Genomic DNA, 26288 nt, shown 5'->3' with positions numbered 1-26288 from the left:
GTAATTTGAGCACTCACTCTTATCCCCTTTGCCTTTGTACAATGGCACTATGCACGCATTCCGCCAATCCTCAGGCACCTCACCATGAGTCATACATACATTAAATAACCTTACCAACCAGTCAACAATACAGTCACCCCCTTTTTTAATAAATTCCACTGCAATACCATCCAAACCTGCTGCCTTGCCGGCTTTCATCTTCCGCAAAGCTTTTACTACCTCTTCTCGGTTTACCAAATCATTTTCCCTAACCCTCTCACTTTGCACACCACCTCGACCAAAACACCCTATATCTGCCACTCTGTCATCAGACACATTCAACAAACCTTCAAAATACTCATTCCATCTCCTTCTCACATCACCACTACTTGTTATCACCTCCCCATTTACGCCCTTCACTGAAGTTCCCATTTGCTCCCTTGTCTTACGCACCCTATTTACCTCTTTCCAGAACATCTTTTTATTCTCCCTAAAATTTACTGATAGTCTCTCACCCCAACTCTCATTTGCCCTTTTTTTCACCTCTTGCACCTTTCTCTTGACCTCCTGTCTCTTTCTTTTATACTTCTCCCACTCAATTGCATTTTTTCCCTGCAAAAATCGTCCAAATGCCTCTCTCTTCTCTTTCACTAATACTCTTACTTCTTCATCCCACCACTCACTACCCTTTCTAAACAGCCCACCTCCCACATATATATATATATATATCGAGGATGTAAGGCATGTGTACGTGTAGGAAGAGAGGAAAGTGATTGGTTCTCAGTGAATGTAGGTTTGCGGCAGGGGTGTGTGATGTCTCCATGGTTGTTTAATTTGTTTATGGATGGGGTTGTTAGGGAGGTAAATGCAAGAGTTTTGGAAAGAGGGGCAAGTATGAAGTCTGTTGGGGATGAGAGAGCTTGGGAAGTGAGTCAGTTGTTGTTCGCTGATGATACAGCGCTGGTGGCTGATTCATGTGAGAAACTGCAGAAGCTGGTGACTGAGTTTGGTAAAGTGTGTGGAAGAAGAAAGTTAAGAATAAATGTGAATAAGAGCAAGGTTATTAGGTACAGTAGGGTTGAGGGTCAAGTCAATTGGGAGGTGAGTTTGAATGGAGAAAAACTGGAGGAAGTGAAGTGTTTTAGATATCTGGGAGTGGATCTGGCAGCGCATGGAACCATGGAAGCAGAAGTGGATCATAGGGTGGGGGAGGGGGCGAAAATTCTGGGGGCCTTGAAGAATGTGTGGAAGTCGAGAACATTATCTCGGAAAGCAAAAATGGGTATGTTTGAAGGAATAGTGGTTCCAACAATGTTGTATGGTTGCGAGGCGTGGGCTATGGATAGAGTTGTGCGCAGGAGGATGGATGTGCTGGAAATGAGATGTTTGAGGACAATGTGTGGTGTGAGGTGGTTTGATCGAGTGAGTAACGTAAGGGTAAGAGAGATGTGTGGAAATAAAAAGAGCGTGGTTGAGAGAGCAGAAGAGGGTGTTTTGAAGTGGTTTGGGCACATGGAGAGGATGAGTGAGGAAAGATTGACCAAGAGGATATATGTGTCGGAGGTGGAGGGAGCAAGGAGAAGAGGGAGACCAAATTGGAGGTGGAAAGATGGAGTGAAAAAGATTTTGTGTGATCGGGGCCTGAACATGCAGGAGGGTGAAAGGAGGGCAAGGAATAGAGTGAATTGGAGCTATGTGGTATACCGGGGTTGACGTGTTGTCAGTGGATTGAATCAAGGCATGTGAAGCGTCTGGGGTAAACCATGGAAAGCTGTGTAGGTATGTATATTTGCGTGTGTGGACGTATGTATATACATGTGTATGGGGGTGGGTTGGGCCATTTCTTTCGTCTGTTTCCTTGCGCTACCTCGCAAACGCGGGAGACAGCGGAAAAAAAAAAAAAAATATATATATATATGGAGGGAACAAGGAGAAGAGGGAGACCAAATTGGAGGTGGAAAGATGGAGTGAAAAAGATTCTGTGTGATCGGGGCCTGAACATGCAGGAGGGTGAAAGGAGGGCAAGGAATAGAGTGAATTGGAGCGATGTGGTGTGCCGGGGTTGACGTGCTGTCGGTGGATTGAGGCGGGGCATGTGGGGCGTCTGGGGTAAACCATGGAAAGCTGTGTAGGTATGTATATTTGCGTGTGTGGACGTATGTATATACATGTGTATGGGGGGGGGGGTTGGGCCATTTCTTTCGTCTGTTTCCTTGCGCTACCTCGCAAACGCGGGAGACAGCGACAAAGTATAATAAATATAAAAAAAAAATAAATATACATATATATATATATATATATATATATATATATATATATATATATGGGGAGGTGATAACAAGTAGTGGTGATGTGAGAAGGAGATGGAGTGAGTATTTTGAAGGTTTGTTGAATGTGTTTGATGATAGAGTGGCAGATATAGGGTGTTTTGGTCGAGGTGGTGTGCAAAGTGAGAGGGTTAGGGAAAATGATTTGGTAAACAGAGAAGAGGTAGTGAAAGCTTTGCGGAAGATGAAAGCCGGCAAGGCAGCAGGTTTGGATGGTATTGCAGTGGAATTTATCAAAAAAGGGGGTGACTGTATTGTTGACTGGTTGGTAAGGTTATTTAATGTATGTATGACTCATGGTGAAGTGCCTGAGGATTGGCGGAATGCGTGCATAGTGCCATTGTACAAAGGCAAAGGGGATAAGAGTGAGTGCTCAAATTACAGAGGTATAAGTTTGTTGAGTATTCCTGGTAAATTATATGGGAGGGTATTGATTGAGAGGGTGAAGGCATGTACAGAGCATCAGATTGGGGAAGAGCAGTGTGGTTTCAGAAGTGGTAGAGGATGTGTGGATCAGGTGTTTGCTTTGAAGAATGTATGTGAGAAATACTTAGAAAAGCAAATGGATTTGTATGTAGCATTTATGGATCTGGAGAAGGCATATGATAGAGTTGATAGAGATGCTCTGTGGAAGGTATTAAGAATATATGGTGTGGGAGGCAAGTTGTTAGAAGCAGTGAAAAGTTTTTATCGAGGATGTAAGGCATGTGTACGTGTAGGAAGAGAGGAAAGTGATTGGTTCTCAGTGAATGTAGGTTTGCGGCAGGGGTGTGTGATGTCTCCATGGTTGTTTAATTTGTTTATGGATGGGGTTGTTAGGGAGGTAAATGCAAGAGTTTTGGAAAGAGGGGCAAGTATGAAGTCTGTTGGGGATGAGAGAGCTTGGGAAGTGAGTCAGTTGTTGTTCGCTGATGATACAGCGCTGGTGGCTGATTCATGTGAGAAACTGCAGAAGCTGGTGACTGAGTTTGGTAAAGTGTGTGGAAGAAGAAAGTTAAGAGTAAATGTGAATAAGAGCAAGGTTATTAGGTACAGTAGGGTTGAGGGTCAAGTCAATTGGGAGGTGAGTTTGAATGGAGAAAAACTGGAGGAAGTGAAGTGTTTTAGATATCTGGGAGTGGATCTGGCAGCGGATGGAACCATGGAAGCGGAAGTGGATCATAGGGTGGGGGAGGGGGCGAAAATTCTGGGGGCCTTGAAGAATGTTTGGAAGTCGAGAACATTATCTCGGAAAGCAAAAATGGGTATGTTTGAAGGAATAGTGGTTCCAACAATGTTGTATGGTTGCGAGGCGTGAGCTATGGTTAGAGTTGTGCGCAGGAGGATGGATGTGCTGGAAATGAGATGTTTGAGGACAATGTGTGGTGTGAGGTGGTTTGATCGAGTGAGTAACGTAAGGGTAAGAGAGATGTGTGGAAATAAAAAGAGCGTGGTTGAGAGAGCAGAAGAGGGTGTTTTGAAGTGGTTTGGGCACATGGAGAGAATGAGTGAGGAAAGATTGACCAAGAGGATATATGTGTCGGAGGTGGAGGGAACGAGGAGAAGAGGGAGACCAAATTGGAGGTGGAAAGATGGAGTGAAAAAGATTTTGTGTGATCGGGGCCTGAACATGCAGGAGGGTGAAAGGAGGGCAAGGAATAGAGTGAATTGGAGTGATGTGGTATACCGGGGTTGACGTGCTGTCAGTGGATTGAATCAAGGCATGTGAAGCGTCTGGGGTAAACCATGGAAAGCTGTGTAGGTATGTATATTTGCGTGTGTGGACGTATGTATATACATGTGTATGGGGGGGGTTGGGCCATTTCTTTCGTCTGTTTCCTTGCGCTACCTCGCAAACGCGGGAGACAGCGACAAAGTATAAAAAAAAAAAAAAAAAAATATATATATATATATATATACATATATTATTTCTATTATATATATATATATATATATATATATATATATATATATATATATATATATATATATTTCTTTTTCTTTTAAACTATTCGCCATTTCCCGCGTTAGCGAGGTAGCATTAAGAACAGAGGACTGGGCCTTTTTTGGAATATCCTCACCTGGCCCCCTCTGTTCCTTCTCTTGGAAAATTAAAAAAAAAACGAGAGGGGAGGATTTCCAGCCCCCTGCTCCTTCCCCTTTTAGTTGCCTTCTACGACATGCAGGGAATACGTGGGAAGTATTCTTAATACTCTATCCCCAGGGATAAATATACAAACATATATAAAAAAGTCATCAAAAACACATATAAGAACACACACACACACAGACCTATATATGTATACATTATTTTTTATTTATATACTTTTTTTATTATACTTTGTCGCTGTCTCCCGCGTTTGTGAGGTAGCGCAAGGAAACAGACGAAAGAAATGGCCCAACCCCCCCCCATACACATGTATATACATACGTCCACACACGCAAATATACATACCTACACAGCTTTCCATGGTTTACCCCAGACGCTTCACATGCCTTGATTCAATCCACTGATAGCACGTCAACCCCGGTATACCACATCGCTCCAATTCACTCTATTCCTTGCCCTCCTTTCACCCTCCTGCATGTTCAGGCCCCGATCACACAAAATCTTTTTCACTCCATCTTTCCACCTCCAATTTGGTTTCCCTCTTCTCCTCGTTCCCTCCACCTCCGACACATATATCCTCTTGGTCAATCTTTCCTCACTCATTCTCTCCATGTGCCCAAACCACTTCAAAACACCCTCTTCTGCTCTCTCAACCACGCTCTTTTTATTTCCACACATCTCTCTTACCCTTACGTTACTCACTCGATCAAACCACCTCACACCACACATTGTCCTCAAACATCTCATTTCCAGCACATCCATCCTCCTGCGCACAACTCTATCCATAGCCCACGCCTCGCAACCATACAACATATGTATACATATGTACATATTTATACTTGCCTTCATCCACTCCTGGCACTACCCCAACCCACAGGAAACAGCATTGCTACCCCGTTTCAGCAAAATGGCATCAGAAAAATAGACAAAAGAGGCCACATTTGTTCCCACTCAGCCTCTAGCTGTCATGTGTAATGCACAAAGTATGAGCAGCCATATGTTTTGTCACCTATATTACGACAGTAATGATGAAAGCATAAAATCTGCAGGCATTTATAATATCAGTCAATCAATAATGTCTTTGAACTGATTACAAAATAAAGGCTATTTCACACTTACTGAATTGAAGTGGTCAATGACACTGAAGTAAATAGATGTGGCAAAGTTGCAGACCTCACAACGATATGGTAGTTCACTCTCATAATGCTTTTTTGCCATGTGGTTCACTAACTGGTATTCTCCAGTGAAACCTTCTGAGCAGATTCTGCACCAAGTATATCTTGAATCCAACTGCATATGCTTCTGAAAAATATAAGAAAGGTACAATGTTACTTCTTAGTTAACAGGTTAAACTTTAATCACTAGATCTGAACATAAATCTAAAGATATGTACAGTTTGTATTTACTAATCTTTTTTGCCTTCATCCCTCACCCTCCCTGACATTTGCCTCCCCTTTTGTATCAATCTATCACTTGCATAACCTCTTTTACTTTCAAAATTCTCATGAATTCCAAAGCATCTCTCACTCTTAGACAAAAAGTAATACTCAGAATCTAAATAAAATAAAGGAACACTTGGGGAATCATGGTCTCATTAGGGACTTTCAACATGGGTTTACAAATAGGAAGTCATGTCTCAGTAAACTTCTCTCATTTAATTAAGTTTTTGAAACTGTTGATCAGGGTAAGAGTTATGATATTGTATACTTTGACTTAACTAACACTTTTGGCAGAGTACCTTACGAGCATCTGCTTAGAAAAATGGCAGCACACATAGGGGGTTGGGCATTTAATCGGATCAGGGCATGGCTCACCAACAGAAAACAAAGGGTATGCATCACTGGAAGCACATCAGACTGGGGTAATGTAGCTAGTGGTATCCTTCAGGGGTCAGTCTTGGGACCGCTCTTGTTCATTACATATATTAACGATTTGGACACGGGAATAACCAGCAACTTAAGTAAATTTGCCGATGATACAAAAACAGGGGCCGTAATTGACTTAGATGAAAATTCAGTAAATTAGCACATGGACTTAAATCAGAATGAGCAAGTACATGGAAAATGGATTTCAGAACACTTGGCATGGGTAAAGACAGGGTCACTAACTACAAACTGGATAATATTACTACTGGTAAACAGAATGCAAAAGATATTTAGGAGTACTGGTAAGCAAGGATCTTAGGCTGCAGTAACAATGTATTAAAGAGTGTAATAGGGCTAAAAGGATGTTATGATTCATATTAAAGAGTGTAATAGGGCTAAAAGGATGCTAGGATTCATTAATATTACTGTTAGCAATAAAATTTCTACAGTATTATTGCAACTTTATCTTGCATTGGTGAGACCACATATGGATTATGCAGTACAGTTTTGGGCTAAGTACTATGCAGTTGATATAAATTGTTTGGAGAGAGTACAAAGGCAAAAGACATAAATGATACCTGGAATTAGAAACCTTACTTGTGAAGAAAGGTTAAAAAGACTGAATTTACACTGACTTAAGAGGAGGAGGGCTAGAGGTGAAGAGCATTAATAAAGGTAACCTGAATAAAGTCCTTAGAATGGCACCACCAGATTGGACTAGAAATACTGGATTTAAAAGAGCATTAATAAAGGTAACATGAATAAAGTCCTTAGAATGGCACCACCAGATTGGACTAGAAATACTGGATTTGAATTGGGAAAAAAATAGATTCTGGTCAGATGAGGGTAAGTAGTGGAAGGTAGGTCTTTAGATAGCTTCAAACAAAGGTTGGATGTGTTTATGGGTTCAGGCACTTGGTTGAAGGGTGGACAGACTCTGGATATGCCTAACATGGACCAACAAGCCTCCTGCAGTGTCCTCCCTTCTTATGTTAACTCACACAAAGTTAATAGTGGCAAACAGAACTATGTCTGAGGATGTCATATTTCAGGTAACACAAGAAACAGTATTAACTTCAAAGCATTTTATAAAAATGATGTCCAACAACAACAGCAATATAAAGGAAAACATATTAAGAACCTTTGTTGATGAACAAGGCTCATTTCTTCCCCCACAAGCACCTGACAAATAAGGCTCCTTGCCTCTCCCACCAGTACCAAAGTAAAAAAGTTTCTCACCTCCCCATCAGTATCAGAGGAACAAGGCTTCTCACCTTCCTTACCAGTACCAGAGAAACAAGCCTCCTCACCTTCTCCACCATATTAGTACCTGAGGAACACAGATAATTGCTACCCCATAAGTACCAGAGTAGGGCTCCTTGCCCCTCCCACAGGTACCTAAGAAACAAGGATTCTCACATCCCCCACCAATTCCAAAGGAACATGGCTCCTCGTCTCTCCTAACAGTAACTAAGGAAGGTTTCTCACCTTCACCACCAATACCAAAGGAACAAGGCTGGTTCATCACCTCCCCCTTTATGATGTGAATGTTACACTAATTAATGCTACAATGGTGAGAAACAGCTGAAGAGCTAGAGCCACACTCAAGTTTATTCAGTATCTTTGAACAGGCTCATTTGCAGTAGGAGTACTTGCTGGATGCTTAGGCATAGTGGAGCCTGGTTCAAGTGGTAAGAAGGAGAAATGAATGACTGGTAAAATATGTCCTTGCTTTGTGAACTCTACCAGAGAAATGACGAGGCGGATAACCTAGCAAGGACAGCTTTGGCACCATGCACCTGGCTAGACTCGAGTTATATTGCAACAGTTCATGTTATGGAGGGAGCGGGGGGCTGGAAATCCTCCCCTCTCGTTTTTTTTTTAATTTTCCAAAAGAAGGAACAGAGAATTGGGCCAGGTGAGGGTATTCCCTCAAAGGCCCAGTCCTCTGTTCTTAATGCTACCTCGCTAACGCGGGAAATGGCGAATAGTTTAAAAGAAAAGAAAAAGTTCATGTTATGTATAAACATGTGTATGTGGGTGGGTTGGGCCATTATTTTGTTTGTTTCCTTTCTTTGTGCTACCTCGCTAACGTGGGAGACAGCGACTAAGTATAATAAAAAATATATATATATGTGTTATTTATTTTATTATACTTTGTCGCTGTCTCCCGCGTTAGCGAGGTAGCGCAAGGAAACAGACGATATGAGAGAGGGGAAAAGAATACTTCACACATATTCCCGCGCGTCGTAGAAGGCGACTAAAGGGGATGGGAGCAGGGGGCTAGAAACCCTCCCCTCCTTGTATTGAAACTTTCTAAAAGGGGAAACAGAAGGAGTCATGCAGGGAGTGCTCATCCTCCTCGAAGGCTCAGATTGGGGGTGTCTAAAAGTGTGTGGATGTAACCAAGATGAGAAAAAAGGAGAGATAGGCAGTATGTTTCAGGAAAAAAACCTGGATGTTTTGGCTCTAAGTGAAACGAAGCTCAAGGGTAAAGGGGAAGAGTGGTTAGGGAATGTTTTGGGAGTAAAGTTTGGGGTTGGTGAAAGGACAAGAGCAAGGGAGGAATTGCACTACTCCTGAAGCAGGAGTTGTGGGAGTATGTGATAGAGTGTAAGAAAGTAAACTCCAGATTGATATGGGTAAAAGTGAAAGTGGATGGAGAGAGATGGGTGATTATTGGTGCCTATGCACCTGGTCATGAGAAGAGAGATCATGAGAGGCAAGTGTTTTGGGAGCAGCTGAGTGAGTGTGTTAGCAGCTTTGATGCACAAGACCAGCTTATAGTGATGGGTGATTTGAATGCAAAGATGAGTAATGTGGCAGGAGAGGGTATAACTGGTGTACATGGGGTGTTCAGTATTGTAAGTGGAAATGGTGAAGAGCTTGTAGTTTTGTGTGCTGAAAAAGGACTGGTGATTGGGAATACCTGGTTTAAAAAGAGGGATATACATAATTATACATATGTAAATAGGAGAGATGGCCAGAGAGCGTTATTGGATTATGTGTTAATTGATAGGAGTGTGAGAGGTAGACTTTTGGATGCTAATGTGTTGAGAGGGACAGTCTGATCATTATCTTGTGGAGGCAAAGGTGAAGATTTGAAGAGGTTTTCAGAAAAGAAGTGAGAATGTTGGGGTGAAGAGAGTGGTGAGAGTAAGTGAGCTTGGAAAGGAGACTTGTGTGAGGAAATACCAGGAGAAATTGAGTGCAAAATGGAAAAAGATGAGAGCAAAGGACGTTAGAGGAGTGGGGAGGAATGGGATGTATCTAGGGAAGCTTGCACAAAAGATGCCTGTGGCATGAGAAAGGTGGGAGGTGGGCAGATTAGAAAGGGTAGTGAGTGGTGGGATGAAGAAGTAAGATTGTTAGTGAGAGAAGAGAAGCGACTGGACGATTTTTGCAGTGAAGTAGTGCAAATGGCTGGGAGATGTATAAAAGAAAGTGGCAGGAGGTCAAGAGAAAGGTGCAAGAGGTGAGAAAAGGGGCAAATGAGATTTGGAGTGAGAGAGTATCAATAAATTTTAGGGAGAATACAAAGATGTTTTGGAAGGAGGTAAATAACATGCATAAGACAAAAGAACAAATGGGAACATCTTAATGGGGGCAAGGGGAAGGGATAACAAGTAGTGATGAAGAAGGAGATGGAGTGAGTATCATGAAAGTCTGTTGAATGTGTTTGATGATAAGAGAGGCAGATATAGGGTGTTTGGGTCGAGGTGGTATGGGAAGTGAGAGGGTCAGGGAGAATGGTTTGGTAAACAGAGAAGAGGTAGTGAAAGCTTTGCGGAAGATGAAAGCTGGCAAGGTGGTGGGCTTGGATGGTACAGCAGTGAAATTTATTAAAAAAAAGGGGGGTTACTGTGTTGTTGATTGGTTGGTAAGGATATTCAATGTAGGTATGGTTCATAGTGAAGTGCCTGAGGATTGGCGGGATGCATGCATAGTGCCAGTGTACAAAGGCAAAGGGGATAAAGGGGAGGGTTCAAATCACAGAGGCATAAGTTTGTTGAGTATTCCTGGGAAATTATATGGGAGGGTATTGATTGAGAGGGTGGAAGCATGTACAGAGCATCAGACTGGGGAAGAGCAATGTGGTTTCAGTAGTAGCAGAGGATGTGTGGATCAGGTGTTTGCTTTGAAGAATGAATGTGAGAAATACTTAGAAAAACAGATGGATTTGTACGTAATATTTATGGATCAGGAGAAGGAATATGATAGGGTTGATAGAGATGCTTTATGGAAGGTTTTAAGAGTATATGGTGTGGGAGGTAAGTTGTTAAAAGCAGTGCAAAGCTTTTACCAAGGATATAAGGCATGTGTATGAGTAGGAAGAGAGGACAGTAATTAGTTCCCATGGTTTACCCCAGACGTTTCACATGCCCTGGTTTAATCCACTGACATTATGTCGATCCCAGTATACCACATTATTCCAATTCAATCTATTCCTTGCACGCCTCTCACCCTCCTGTATGAATATTGATGAGCAATAACGTAACTGCAGAAATAAATCATATGAAAAAAGCCGCTTAAAAAATTAACGAACAATCCATGTTAATCAGGCAATAACAACTACAGTCAGTGAAAAAATCAGTTTACACCACTTGAAAGAGAACTAAATATATCAGTTAATTCAGCTATGATAAACACATACAAGTACCAATAATAAAAGTTCAGATATGAGAATGTTGACATCGATCTGCATCTAAATGTCAAGTACTGTATACGGCATTTCATAATTCATAGTGCATTACTTTGCTTCACCAAAGATTATAATTGTGCTTATGATTTTTTGCTAACAAAGATATGCTTTTTCTTTACATTGCGTTAAAAGTACAAATACTCGATCAACCAGAAAACTCCCTCAACTGGAAGGATTCCAGTCCTAACTGATCTGGATAACCAAGACTTCAATGCATTCCCTAATTTTCATTTTCATTAAACTCTCCTGCAGTCTTTCATCCTTTTACTCTGATGCACTTACTCATCTACATTCTCTCTCTTTCAGATATATTTGGAATAATAATAAAAAAAAGTATACTTACAAATTTATGGTGGTAGTCTCTTTTTTCTTCAGTTTCAAAATGCTCCATACAGTAACTGCAGCAGTACTTGAGGCTTGCATTCATGCTGCGATTCACATTCATGCTGCGATTCAAGTGAAACTTCAAATGTGTGTAAAACTGCACATTACTAGTGTAAACTTCCTGGAAAAACAAGGGAGAAAAGATGTCTTTTCTGACATTAATCAAGTACCTAGCATGAAAACTTACAAAAAAGTTTTATCATATGGCATTCAACTAACCAGAAAATTCTCGTATCCTGAATCCCTAATATCTCCAAATACAAAAACATAATAATGTAGTAACTAATATACACATGATACTATTTAGCATGATTTAGTCAGCTATTAATGCTGGTTTGCTAATGTACTGTACATGTTGAACCTTTATAATCCAACAACTTCTGAACCAAACCAGATATCTTTATATCATATAAGGGAACTCTTTACATCCTAATGTGTTGGAGTAGTTCCACAATTCAACCTTTTTGACCCATATGAAGATAAGTACCTAAAAAGTGTGGAAAAACAAGCTAACAGTGAGAGGAAGATGCAGAAGACAGTATGACACCCTTTGGTCTCGTACCCATTCTCAGCATAGTCCTGGATACCACACCCCACTCTACCCTTTCAAGTTTTCTTAAACATTAATCAGCAATTTCTACACCAGTATACAGTAATAACTTGCTTAAGCAGGATTACTGCAGTGGATCTTTATACTAATAAACTTACTGCTTACTCAAGGTTTTGGGTTGATAGAAGTTTTTCTGCTTTTTTTTTTTTTTTTTTTGTCGCTGTCTCCCGCGTTTGCGAGGTAGCGCAAGGAAACAGACGAAAGAAATGGCCCAACCCACCCCCATACACATGTATATACATATGTCCACACACGCAAATATACATACCTACACAGCTTTCCATGGTTTACCCCAGACGCTTCACATGCCTTGATTCAATCCACTGACAGCATGTCAACCCCGGTATACCACATCGCTCCAATTCACTCTATTCCTTGCCCTCCTTTCACCCTCCTGCATGTTCAGGCCCCGATCACACAAAATCCTTTTCACTCCATCTTTCCACCTCCAATTTGGTTTCCCTCTTCTCCTCGTTCCCTCCACCTCCGACACATATATCCTCTTGGTCAATCTTTCCTCACTCATTCTCTACATGTGACCAAACCATTTCAAAACACCCTCTTCTGCTCTCTCAACCACGCTCTTTTTATTTCCACACATCTCTCTTACCCTTACGTTACTTACTCGATCAAACCACTTCATACAACACATTGTCCTCAAACATCTCATTTCCAGCACATCCATCCTCCTGCGCACAACTCTATCCATAGTCCACGCCTCGCAACCATACAACATTGTTGGAACCGCTATTCCTTCAAACATACCCATTTTTGCTTTCCGAGATAATGTTCTCGACTTCCACACATTCTTCAAGGCTCCCAGAATTTTCGCCCCCTCCCCCACCCTATGATCCACTTCCGCTTCCATGGTTCCATCCGCTGCCAGATCCACTCCCAGATATCTAAAACACTTCACTTCCTCCAGTTTTTCTCCATTCAAACTCACCTCCCAATTGACTTGACCCTCAACCCTACTGTACCTAATAACCTTGCTCTTATTCACATTTACTCTTAACTTTCTTCTTTCACACACTTTACCAAACTCAGTCACCAGCTTCTGCAGTTTCTCACATGAATCAGCCACCAGCGCTGTATCATCAGCGAACAACAACTGACTCACTTCCCAAGCTCTCTCATCCCTAACAGACTTCATCCTTGCCCCTCTTTCCAAAACTCTTGCATTCACCTCCCTAACAACCCCATCCATAAACAAATTAAACAACCATGGAGACATCACACACCCCTGCCGCAAACCTACATTCACTGAGAACCAATCACTTTCCTCTCTTCCTACACGTACACATGCCTTACATCCTCGATAAAAACTTTTCACTGCTTCTAACAACTTGCCTCCCACACCATATATTCTTAATACCTTCCACAGAGCATCTCTATCAACTCTATCATATGCCTTCTCCAGATCCATAAATGCTACATACAAATCCATTTGCTTTTCTAAGTATTTCTCACATACATTCTTCAAAGCAAACACCTGATCCACACATCCTCTACCACTTCTGAAACCACACTGCTCTTCCCCAATCTAATGCTCTGTACATGCCTTCACCCTCTCAATCAATACCCTCCCATACAATTTGCCAGGAATACTCAACAAACTTATACCTCTGTAATTTGAGCACTCACTTTTATCCCCTTTGCCTTTGTACAATGGCACTATGCACGCATTCCGCCAATCCTCAGGCACCTCACCATGAGTCATACATACATTAAATAACCTTACCAACCAGTCAACAATACAGTCACCCCCTTTTTTAATAAATTCCACTGCAATACCATCCAAACCTGCTGCCTTGCCGGCTTTCATCTTCCGCAAAGCTTTTACTACCTCTTCTCTGTTTACCAAATCATTTTCCCTAACCCTCGCACTTTGCACACCACCTCGACCAAAACACCCTATATCTGCCACTCTATCATCAAACACATTCAACAAACCTTCAAAATACTCACTCCATCTCCTTCTCACATCACCACTACTTGTTATCACCTCCCCATTTGCACCCTTCACTGAAGTTCCCATTTGCTCCCTTGTCTTACGCACTTTATTTACCTCCTTCCAGAACATCTTTTTATTCTCCCTAAAATTTAATGATACTCTCTCACCCCAACTCTCATTTGCCCTTTTTTTCACCTCTTGCACCTTTCTCTTGACCTCCTGTTTCTTTCTTTTATACGTCTCCCACTCAATTTCATTTTTTCCCTGCAAAAATCGTCCAAATGCCTCTCTCTTCTCTTTCACTAATACTCTTACCTCTTCATCCCACCACTCACTACCCTTTCTAATCAACCCACCTCCCACTCTTCTCATGCCACAAGCATCTTTTGCGCAATCCATCACTGATTCCCTAAATACATCCCATTCCTCCCCCACTCCCCTTACTTCCATTGTTCTCACCTTTTTCCATTCTGTACTCAGTCTCTCCTGGTACTTCCTCACACAAGTCTCCTTCCCAAGCTCACTTACTCTCACCACCCTCTTCACCCCAACATTCATATACATAAGTATACATAAGTATACTTATGTAAGTAGGAGAGATGGCCAGAGAGCGTTATTGGATTACGTGTTAATTGACAGGCGCGCGAAAGAGAGACTTTTGGATGTTAATGTGCTGAGAGGTGCAACTGGAGGGATGTCTGATCATTATCTTGTGGAGGCTAAGGTGAAGATTTGTATGGGTTTCCAGAAAAGAAGAGTTTCTGCTTCTATATCTTAGTTTTATTTTATCATCTTCATGCACCTGGTTTAAATGAAACTTATAATATTAACTGGAAATAGTAACTACAGTCAAATAAAAAATTACTCATTTCCATAACAGTATTCAATAGAAATCAGAAATTATTCATTACACTGACACCAAAAATGTTCATACTTTTAAGACACTTACTGTGTGCAATAGTACAAGAGTAATGCTTTTTATGCATATTCTGCTTATATATTTGATAATTCTATTTCTTACATTTTTCATATAAATATATATCATATTATTATTATTATTATTATTATTATTATTATTATTATTTTGCTTTGTCGCTGTCTCCCGCGTTTGCGAGGTAGCGTAAGGAAACAGACAAAAGAAATGGCCCAACCCACCCCCATACACATGTATATACATACATGTCCACACATGCAAATATACATACCTATACATCTCAATGTACACATATATATACACACACAGACACATACATATATACCCATGCACACAATTCACACTGTCTGCCTTTATTCATTCCCATCGCCACCTCGCCACACATGTAATACCATCCCCCTCCCCCTCATGTGTGCGAGGTAGCGTTAGGAAAAGACAACAAAGGCCCCATTCGTTAACACTCAGTCTCTAGCTGTCATACAATAATGCCCGAAACCACAGCTCCCATTCCACATCCAGGCCCCACACAACTTTCCATGGTTTACCCAAGACGCTTCACATGCCCTGATTCAATCCACTGACAGCACGTCAACCCCGGTATACCACATCGATCCAATTCACTCTATTCCTTGCCCGCCTTACACCCTCCTGCATGTTCAGGCCCCGATCACTCAAAATCTTTTTCACTCCATCTTTCCACCTCCAATTTGGTCTCCCACTTCTCCTCGTTCCCTCCACCTCCGACACATATATCCTCTTGGTCAATCTTTCCTCACTCATTCTCTCCATGTGACCAAACCATTTCAAAACACCCTCTTCTGCTCTCTCAACCATGCTCTTTTTATTTCCACACATCTCTCTTACCCTTACATTACTTACTCGATCAAACCACCTCACACCACACATTGTCCTCAAACATCTCATTTCCAGCACATCCACCCTCCTGCGCACAACTCTATCCATAGCCCACGCCTCGCAACCATACAACATTGTTGGAACCACTATTCATTCAAACATACCCATTTTTGCTTTCGGAGATAATGTTCTCGACTTCCACACATTCTTCAAGGCTCCCAGGATTTTCGCCCCCTCCCCCACCCTATAATTCACTTTCGCTTCCATGGTTCCATCCGCTGCCAGATCCACTCCCAGATATCTAAAACACTTAACTTCCTCCAGTAAACAACCATGGCGACATCACACACCCCTGCCACAAACCTACATTCACTGAGAACCAATCACTTTCCTCTCTTCCTACACGTACACATGCCTTACATCCTCGATAAAAACTTTTCACTGCTTCTAACAACTTGCCTCCCACACCATATATTCTTAATACCTTCCACAGAGCCGGCTTTCATCTTCCGCAAAGCTTTTACTACCTCTTCTCTGTTTACCAAATCATTTTCCCTAACCCTCTCACTTTGCACACCACCTCGACCAAAACACCCTATATCTGCCACTCTATCATCAAACACATTCAACAAACCTTCAAAATACTCACTCCATCTCCTTCTCACATCACCACTACTTGTTATCACCTCCCATTTGTGCCCTTCACTGAAGTTCCCATTTGCTCCCTTATCTTACGCACTTTATTTACCTCCTTCCAGAATATCTTTTTATTCTCCCTCAAATTTAATGATACTCTCTCACCCCAACTCTCATTTGCCCTCTTTTTCACCTCTTGCACCTTTCTCTTGACCTCCTGTCTCTTTCTTTTATACATCTCCCACTCAATTGTATTTTTTCCCTGCATGCGTGCATAGTGCCATTGTACAAAGGCAAAGGGGATAAGAGTGAGTGCTCAAATTACAGAGGTATAAGTTTGTTGAGTATTCCTGGTAAATTATATGGGAGGGTATTGATTGAGAGGGTGAAGGCATGTACAGAGCATCAGATTGGGGAAGAGCAGTGTGGTTTCAGAAGTGGTAGAGGATGTGTGGATCAGGTGTTTGCTTTGAAGAATGTATGTGAGAAATACTTAGAAAAGTAAATGGATTTGTATGTAGCATTTATGGATCTGGAGAAGGCATATGATAGAGTTGATAGAGATGCTCTGTGGAAGGTATTACGAATATATGGTGTGGGAGGCAAGTTGTTAGAAGCAGTGAAAAGTTTTTATCGAGGATGTAAGGCATGTGTACGTGTAGGAAGAGAGGAAAGTGATTGGTTCTCAGTGAATGTAGGTTTGCGGCAGGGGTGTGTGATGTCTCCATGGTTGTTTAATTTGTTTATGGATGGAGTTGTTAGGAAGGTGAATGCAAGAGTTTTGGAAAGAGGGGCAAGTATGAAGTCTGCTGGGGATGAGAGAGCTTGGGAAGTGAGTCAGTTGTTGTTTGCTGATGATACAGCGCTGGTGGCTGATTCATGTGAGAAACTGCAGAAGCTGGTGACTGAGTTTGGTAAAGTGTGTGAAAGAAGAAAGTTAAGAGTAAATGTGAATAAGAGCAAGGTTATTAGGTACAGTAGGGTTGAGGGTCAAGTCAGTTGGGAGGTAAGTTTGAATGGAGAAAAACTGGAGGAAGTGAAGTGTTTTAGATATCTGGGAGTGGATCTGGCAGCGGATGGGACCATGGAAGCGGAAGTGGATCATAGGGTGGGGGAGAGGGCGAAAATCCTGGGAGCCTTGAAGAATGTGTGGAAGTCGAGAACATTATCTCCGAAAGCAAAAATGGGTATGTTTGAAGGAATAGCGGTTCCAACAATGTTGTATGTTTGCGAGGCGTGGGCTATGGATAGAGTTGTGCGCAGGAGGATGGATGTGCTGGAAATGAGATGTTTGAGGACAATGTGTGGTGTGAGGTGGTTTGATCGAGTAAGTAATGTAAGGGTAAGAGAGATGTGTGGAAATAAAAAGAGCGTGGTTGAGAGAGCAGAAGAGGGTGTTTTGAAATGGTTTGGGCACATGGAGAGAATGAGTGAGGAAAGATTGACCAAGAGGATATATGTGTCAGAGGTGGAGGGAACGAGGAGAAGTGGGAGACCAAATTGGAGGTGGAAGGATGGAGTGAAAAAGATTTTGTGTGATCGGGGCCTGAACATGCAGGAAGGTGAAAGGAGGGCAAGGAATAGAGTGAATTGGATCGATGTGGTATACCGGGGTTGACATGCTGTCAGTGGATTGAATCAGGGCATGTGAAGCGTCTGGGGTAAACCATGGAAACCGTGTAGGTATGTATATTTGAGTGTGCGGACGTATGTATATACATGTGTATGGGGGTGGGTTGGGCCATTTCTTTCGTCTGTTTCCTTGCGCTACCTCGCAAATGCGGGAAATGGCGAATCGTATGAAAAAAAAAATATATATATATATGCATTATCCCTGGGGATAGGAGAGAAAGAATACTTCCCACGCATTAATCACGTGTCGTAGAAGGCGACTAGAGGGGACAGCAAAGGGGGGCCAGAAATCCTCCCCTCCTTGTATTTTAACTTTCTAAAATGGGAAACAGAAGAAGGAGTCACATGGGGAGTGCTTATCCTCCTTGTAGGCTCTGTTTGGGGTGTCTAAATGTGTGTGGATGTAACCAAGATGTGAAAAATGGAGAGATAGGTAGTATGTTTGAGGAAAGGAACCTGGATGTTTTGGCTCTGAGTGAAACGATCCTCAAGGGTAAAGGGGAAGAGTGGTTTGGAAATGTCTTGGGAGTAAAGTCAGGGGTTAGTGAGAGGACAAGAGCAAGGGAAGAAGTAGCACTACTCCTGAAACAGGAGTTGTGGGAGTATGTAATAGAATGTAAGAAAGTAAATTCTAGATTAATATGGGTAAAACTGAAAGTTGATGGAGAGAGATGGGTGATTATTGGTGCATATGCACCTGGGCATGAGAAGAAAGATCATGAGAGGCAAGTGTTTTGGGAGCACCTGAATGAGCGTTAGTGGTTTTGATGCACAGGACCGGGTTATAGTGATGGGTGATTTGAATGCAAAGGTGAGTAATGTGGCAGTTGAGGGAATAATTGGTATACATGGGGTGTTCAGTGTTGTAAATGGAAATGGTGAGGAGCTTGTAGATTTATGTGCTGAAAAAGGACTTGTGATTGGGAATACCTGGTTTAAAAAGTGAGATATACATAAGTATACGTATGTAAGTAGGAGAGATGGCCAGAGAGCGTTATTGGATTACGTGTTAATTGACAGGCGCGCGAAAGAGAGACTTTTGGATGTTAATGTGCTGAGAGGTGCAACTGGAGGGATGTCTGATCATTATCTTGTGGAGGCTAAGGTGAAGATTTGTATGGGTTTTCAAAAAAGAAGAGTGAATGTTGGGATGAAGAGGGTGGTGAGAGTAAGTGAGCTTGGGAAGGAGACTTGTGTGAGGAAGTACCAGGAGAGACTGAGTATAGAATGGAAAAAGGTGAGAACAAAGGAGGTAAGGTGAGTGGGGGAGGAATGGGATGTATTTAGGGAAGCAGTGACGGCTCGCGCAAAAGATGCTCGTGGCATGAGAAGCGTGGGAGGTGGGTTGATTAGAAAGGGTAGTGAGTGGTGGGATGAAGAAGTAAGATTATTAGTGAAAGAGAAGAGAGAGGCATTTGGACAATTTTTGCAGGGAAAAAATGCAATTGAGTGGGAGATGTATAAAAGAAAGAGACAGGAGGTCAAAAGAAAGGTGCAAGAGGTGAAAAAGAGGGCAAATGAGAGTTGGGGTGAGAGAGTATCATTAAATTTTAGGGAGAATAAAAAGATGTTCTGGAAGGAGGCAAATAAAGTGCGTAAGACAAGGGAGCAAACAGGAACTTCAGTGAAGGGGGGTAATGGGGAGGTGATAACAAGTAGCAGTGATGTGAGGAGATGGAGTGAGTATTTTGAAGGTTTGTTGAACGTGTTTGATGATAAGAGTGGCAGATATAGGGTGTTTTGGTCGAGGTGGTGTGCAAAGTGAGAGGGTTAGGGAAAATGATTTGGTAAACAGAGAAGACGTAGTAAAAGCTTTGCGGAAGATGAAAGCCAGCAAGGCAGCAGGGTTGGATGGTATTGCAGTGGAATTTATTAAAAAAGGGGGTGACTGTATTGTTGACTGGTTGGTAAGGTTATTTAATGTATGTATGATTCATGGTGAGGTGCCTGAGGATTGTCGGAATGCATGCATAGTGCCACTGTACAAAGGCAAAGGGGATAAGAGTGAGTGCTCAAATTAAAGAGGTATAAGTTTGTTGAGTATTCCTGGTAAATTATATGGGAGGGTATTGATTGAGAGGGTGAAGGCATGTACAGAGCATCAGATTGAGGAAGAGCAGTGTGGTTTTAGAAGTGGTAGAGGATGTGTGGATCAGGTATTTGCTTTGAAGAATGTATGTGAGAAATACTTAGAAAAGCAAATGGATTTGTATGTAGTATTTATGGATCTGGAGAAGGCATATGATAGAGTTGATAGAGATGCTCTGTGGAAGGTATTCAGAATATATGGTGTGGGAGGCAAGTTGTTAGAAGCAGTGAAAAGTTTTTATCGAGGGTGTAAGGCTTGTGTACGTGTAGGAAGAGGGGAAAGTGATTGGTTCTCAGTGAATGTAGGTTTGCAGCAGGGGTGTGTGATGTCTCCATGGTTGTTTAATTTGTTTATGGATGGGGTTGTTAGGGAGGTGAATGCAAGAGTTTTGGAAAGAGGGGCAAGTATGAGGTCTGTTGGGGATGAGAGAGCTTGGGAAGTGAGTCAGTTGTTGTTTGCTGATGATACAGCGCTGGTGGTTGATTCATGTGAGAAACTGCAGAAGCTGGTGACTGAGTTTGGTAAAGTGTGTGAAAGAAGAAAGTTAAGAGAAAATGTGAATAAGAGCAAGGTTATTAGGTACAGTAGGGTTGAGGGTCAAGTCAATTGGGAGGTAAGTTTAAATGGAGAAAAACTGGAGGAAGTAAAGTATTTTAGATATCTGGGAGTGGATCTGGCAGCGGATGGAACCATGGAAGCGGAAATGGATCATAGGGTGGGGGAGGGGGCGAAAATCCTGGGAGCCTTGAAGAATGTGTGGAAGTCAAGAACATTGTCTCCGAAAGCAAAAATGGGTATGTTTGAAGGAATAGTGGTTCCAACAATGTTGTATGGTTGCAAGGCGTGGGCTATGGATAGAGTTGTGCGCAGGAGGGTGGATGTACTGGAAATGAGATGTTTGAGGACAATGTGTGGTGTGAGGTGGTTTGATCGAGTAAGTAATGGAAGGGTAAGAGAGATGTGTGGAAATAAAAAAAGCGTGGTTGAGAGAGCAGAAGAGGGTGTTTTGAAATGGTTTGGGCACATGGAGAGAATGAGTGAGGAAAGATTGACCAAGAGGATATATGTGTCAGAGGTGGAGGGAACGAGGAGAAGTGGGAGACCAAATTGGAGGTGGAAAGACTGAGTGAAAAAGATTTTGAGTGATCGGGGCCTGAACATGCAGGAGGGTGAAAGGCGGGCAAGGAATAGAGTGAATTGGATCGATGTGGTATACCGAGGTCGATGTGATGTCAATGGATTGAATCAGGGCATGTGAAGCGTCTGGGGTAAACCATGGAAAGTTCTGTGGGGCTTGGATGTGGAAAGGGTGCTGTGGTTTCAGTGCATTATTACATGACAGCTGGAGACTGAGTGTGAACGAATGAGGTCTTTGTTGTCTTTTCCTTGCACTACCTTGCACACATGAGGGGGGAGGGGGTGGTTATTCCATGTATGGCAGGGTGGCGATGGGAATAAATAAAGGCAGACAGTATGAATTATGTACATGTGTATATATGTATATGTCTGTGTGTGTATATATATGTGTACATTGAGATGTATAGGTATGTATATTTGCATGTGTGGACGTGTATGTATATACAAGTGTATGTGGGTAAGTTGGGCCATTCTCTCGTCTGTTTCATTACGCTACCTCGCTAATGCGGGAGACAGCGACAAAGCAAAATAAATAAAAAAATAAGTAAATTTAATATCACACTGAAGTTTTACATCTTATCTGCCTCTTCATAAAACCAAACTTCTACATATAAGCCAATGAGATGAATAATTTTAGTATCATTATCATCCAAAACCAACTTTACAATTTCTTACATGTTTATCCTCTCAATTCTTTTTTCCAATTTTTACTTAAAACAATAGTGAATGCTTCAGTGTTATGTTCAAACAATTCCTTGCACTCTGTTGTATGGTGTACTTACATTACAAAGGTGACATGTGAAAGAATATGAATTGATTTCTCGTCCCAAAGATGAATCTCCTAGGATCTGACCATAGTAAAAAGGCTCCAGTTCTACCGCCTCTGGTTTCAGAGAAGCTGGTACTATTGGAACCTTATTTGCTGGTACTCCTAATGGGGAGCTGAAATGAAGATAATAACTAATAATACAAATTCATTTATAATCACACCAAGACTTATATCTATGAAAGAGTCCTGATGTTACCCATGACCTTTGTGAAGGTTCCTACTTCCAGAGGCATAGAAAAGCAAAATCCTTTAAAGTGAGAAATTCTTTGTTGAGACTGTACTCCCAATGATACAACCTTGCCCAAGGTGACTTTTCACACATGGTGTAATATCATCCATGCAAAGCCAGTACAACCCAATAACATGTATAATAGGATACACACATATAAGTGAGAATATATATATATACTATTTTCTTGCTGATACAAGGAGCCTTTCTATCCCAAAGAGGCTCCTGCAGCAACCAGGAAGCTGGCTACACCCAATGCTCAAGACCATAGGTCATAAAGTATTGTGATAAGTGCATTTATGGGCAAAGAGTGCAAGACAATTGAAAAGTGCTTGGTGTCTTCTTCAAGGAAACTGCATCATGTAGTGAAGAGTTTTGGGTTATGCTGAAAAGGTGTCTGTACTGTTGTAGAGATGTGTGATGTCCAGAGTGTAAGCAGGAGAATGTGACTTGGTGTTTGTCTCAAAGTTGCAGTTTCCGATGGCTGTATGTCTGATGGATTGGACACTGAGTGGTGAGGTCAGCTGTTTAATGCTTGTAAGGATATTTCAGGGTGTATGTGTTTTATCAGTCATATTTGTTGAGGTGGCAGGATCTGTGAGTACAGGTTACTAAAGTGTGAGGCAGGGGTGGGTAGGTGGGAGTGTGTTTATCTATTTCTTCATATTTGTTTGCTGCTCCTGTGTCAGCAAGGTAGCACCAGGAACACACAAAACTGTTTCATATTCTGTTTCATGGTTTTCCAAGTTACTCATATGCCCTGCTTTAGTCTACTGACCAAACATTGCATCCTGTTTACCACATTGCTCCAGTTCACGCAATCCTGCGCATGCCAATCACCTCTTGCATGCTGAGGCCCACAACAATCAAAATCCTACTTCTTGTTCCTTCAACTTCTGACAATCATCATCTTTGTCAACCTCTCCTCACTTATTCTCTCAAGTCAAAACCATTTCAGCACAGTCCTCTCTCTCTCTCTCTCTCTCTCTCTCTCTCTCTCTCTCTCTCTCTCTCTCTCTCTCTCTCTCTCTCTCTCTCTCTCAGCTTTGGTGGCTGATTCAAGTGAGAAACTGCAGAAGTTGGTGACTGAGTTTGGAAAAGTGTGTGAAAGGAAAGTTGAGAGTAAATGTGAATAAGAGCAAGGTTAAGAGGTTCAGTAGGGCTGAGGGACAAGTTAATTGGAATGTAAGTCTAAATGGAGACACATTGGATGAAGTGAAGTGTTTTTGATATCTGGGAGTGGACTTAGCAGTGAATGGAACCTTGGAAGCGGAAGTGAGTCACAGGGTTGGGGTGAGGGCAAAGGTTCTGAGAGCGATGAAGAATGTGTGGAAGTAGAGAATGTTATCTTGTAGAGCAAAGATGGGTATGTTTGAAGGAATAGTAGTTCCAACAATATCATATGGTTGCAAGGCATGGGTTATACATAGGGGTATAAGGAGGAGGGAGGATGTGTTGGAAATGAAATGTTTGAGGACAATATGTGGTGTGAGGTGGTTTGATCAAGTAAGTAACAAAAGGGTAAAAGAGATGTGTGGAAATAAAAAGTGTGTGGAGAAGAAATCAGAAGAAGGTGTGTTGAAAAGGTATGGACACATGGAGAAAATGAGTGAAGAAAGACAGACAGAGGTGGAGGGAACGAGGAGAAGCAGGAGACCAAACTGGAGGTGGAAGGATGGAGTAAAAAAGATTTTGAGTGATCGGGGCCTGAACATACAAGAGGGGAAGAGGCAGGCAAGGAATCGAGCAAACTGGAACAATATGGTATACAAGGGTTGATGTGTTGTCAATGGACTCGGTCACCAACCTCTGCAGCTTCTCCCTCAAATCAGCCATCAGAGCTGTATCGGCCAACAACAAATGACTCACTTCCCAGACTCTCTCATCCCCAACAGACTGCATACTCGCCCCTCTCTCCAAAACTCTTGCATTTACCTCCCTAACCACCCCCTCCACAAACAAATTAAACAACCATGGGGACATCACACACCTCTGCCACAGACCGTCCTTCACTGGGGACCAATCACTCTCCTCTCTTCCAACTCAATACACATGCCTTACATCTTTGGTAAAAACTTTTCACTGCTTCTAGCAGCTTTACTCCAACACCACGTACTCTTCTACAAAGTATCTCCATCAACCCTATCATATGGCTTCTCCAGATCTATAAATGCTACATATAAATCCAACTATTTTTTAAGTATTTCTCAGTCTCTAGCTGTCATGTGTATATGCACCATAACCCCAGCTCCCTATCCACATCCAGGCCCCTCACATCTTTCCATGGTTTACCCCAGACGCTTCTTCAATACCCTTGGTCAGTTCCATTGACAGCTTATCGATTTTGGTATACCTCATTCTTTCCAATTCACTCTATTCCTTGCAAGTCTCTTACCTCCTGTATGTTCACGCTCCTGATTTGCTCCAATATCTTTTTCACTCCATCTTTCACCTCCAATTTGGTCTCCCACTTCTCCTTCGTTCCTCCTCCTCCGACACATATATACTTTGGGTCAATCATTTCTCACTCTTTCTCTCCATGTGACCAAACCTTTCAAAAACACCCTCTTCTGCTCTCTGCAACCATGCTCTTTTTATTTCCACACATCTCTCTTACCTACATTACTTACTCGATCAAACCACCTCACACCACACATTGTCCTCAAACATCTCATTTCCTGCTATCTTCCACATCTCCGGCGCACAACTCTATACATTGCCCACAGCCTCGCTAACATTACAACATTAGTTGGAATCACTATTCCATTCAAAAACATACCCATTTTTGCTTTCGGAGATAATGTTCTCGACTTCCACAATTCTTCAATGGCTCCCAGGATTTTTAGCCCCCTCCCCCTCCCTATAATTCACTTTCGCCTTCCAAGGTTCCATACGACTGCAGATCCACTCCCAGATATCTAAAAACACGAACTTCATCCAGTATCAACCATGGCGACATACACAACCCTGCCACAAATTCCTACATTCACGGAGCAAACAATCTCTTTCCTCTTTCCATCACGTACACATGTCCTTACTTCTCGATAAAAACTTTTTCTACTGCTATTTTAAAACTTGCCTCCCTCACCATTTATTCTTTAAAAACCTTCCACAGAGCCGGCTTTCATCTTCCGCAATGCTTATTCTAATTCTTCTCTGTTTACCAAATCATTTTCCCTAACCCTCTAACTTAGCACACCACCTCGACCAAAACACCCTATATCTGCACTCTACATCAAAACAACATTCATCAAACCTTCAAAATACTCCTCCATTCCTTCTCACATCACCTCTACTTGTTTATAACCTCCCATTTGTGCCCTTCTCTGAAGTTCACATTTGCTCCCCTTTCTTACGCAATTTATTTACCTCCTTACAGTTATCTTTTTATTTCTCCCTCAAATTTAATGATACTCTCTCACCCCAACTCTCATTTGCCCTCTTTTTCTCTCTTGCACCTTTCTCTTGACCTCCTGTCTCTTTCTTTTATACTTCTCCCACTTCAATTTGTATTTTTTCTGCATGCGTGCATTGTGCCATTGTACAAAGGCAATGGGGATAAGAGGGAGTGCTCAAATTACAGAGGTATAAGGTTGATGAGTATTCCTGGAAATTATATGGGAGGGTATTGATTGAGAGGGTGAAGGCATGTACAGAGCATCAGATTGGGGAAGAGCAGTGTGGTTTCAGAAGTGGTAGAGGATGTGTGGATCAGGTGTTTGCTTTGAAGAATGTATGTGAGAAATACTTAGAAAAGTAAATGGATTTGTATGTAGCATTTATGGATCTGGAGAAGGCATATGATAGAGTTGATAGAGATGCTCTGTGGAAGGTATTACGAATATATGGTGTGGGAGGCAAGTTGTTAGAAGCAGTGAAAAGTTTTTATCGAGGATGTAAGGCATGTGTACGTGTAGGAAGAGAGGAAAGTGATTGGTTCTCAGTGAATGTAGGTTTGCGGCAGGGGTGTGTGATGTCTCCATGGTTGTTTAATTTGTTTATGGATGGAGTTGTTAGGAAGGTGAATGCAAGAGTTT

At 42.0% G+C, this 26288-nt stretch overlaps 1 protein-coding gene across 1 annotated transcript in view; it reads right to left on the bottom strand.

The window, feature by feature from the left end:
* The window catches only part of LOC139754813 (uncharacterized), a 58350-nt gene extending 36209 nt beyond the window's left edge, over positions 1-22141 (bottom strand). The window contains exons 1-3 of the mRNA XM_071672655.1: positions 21976-22141; positions 11306-11467; positions 5515-5697 (exon numbers count right to left, since the gene is read on the bottom strand). Of these exons, the coding sequence (XP_071528756.1) occupies positions 5515-5697; positions 11306-11407 (285 nt within the window). The 5' untranslated portion in view covers positions 11408-11467; positions 21976-22141. The remainder of the gene's footprint in view (positions 1-5514; positions 5698-11305; positions 11468-21975) is intronic.
* Positions 22142-26288: the final 4147 nt, after the last annotated feature.

The sequence above is a fragment of the Panulirus ornatus genome, chromosome 17 (genome assembly GCF_036320965.1).
Source record: "Panulirus ornatus isolate Po-2019 chromosome 17, ASM3632096v1, whole genome shotgun sequence".
Classification (NCBI taxonomy): Eukaryota; Metazoa; Arthropoda; class Malacostraca; order Decapoda; family Palinuridae; genus Panulirus; species Panulirus ornatus.
Note: the sequence above shows the minus strand (reverse complement) of the source record. Positions and strands in the feature narration are given on the sequence as shown.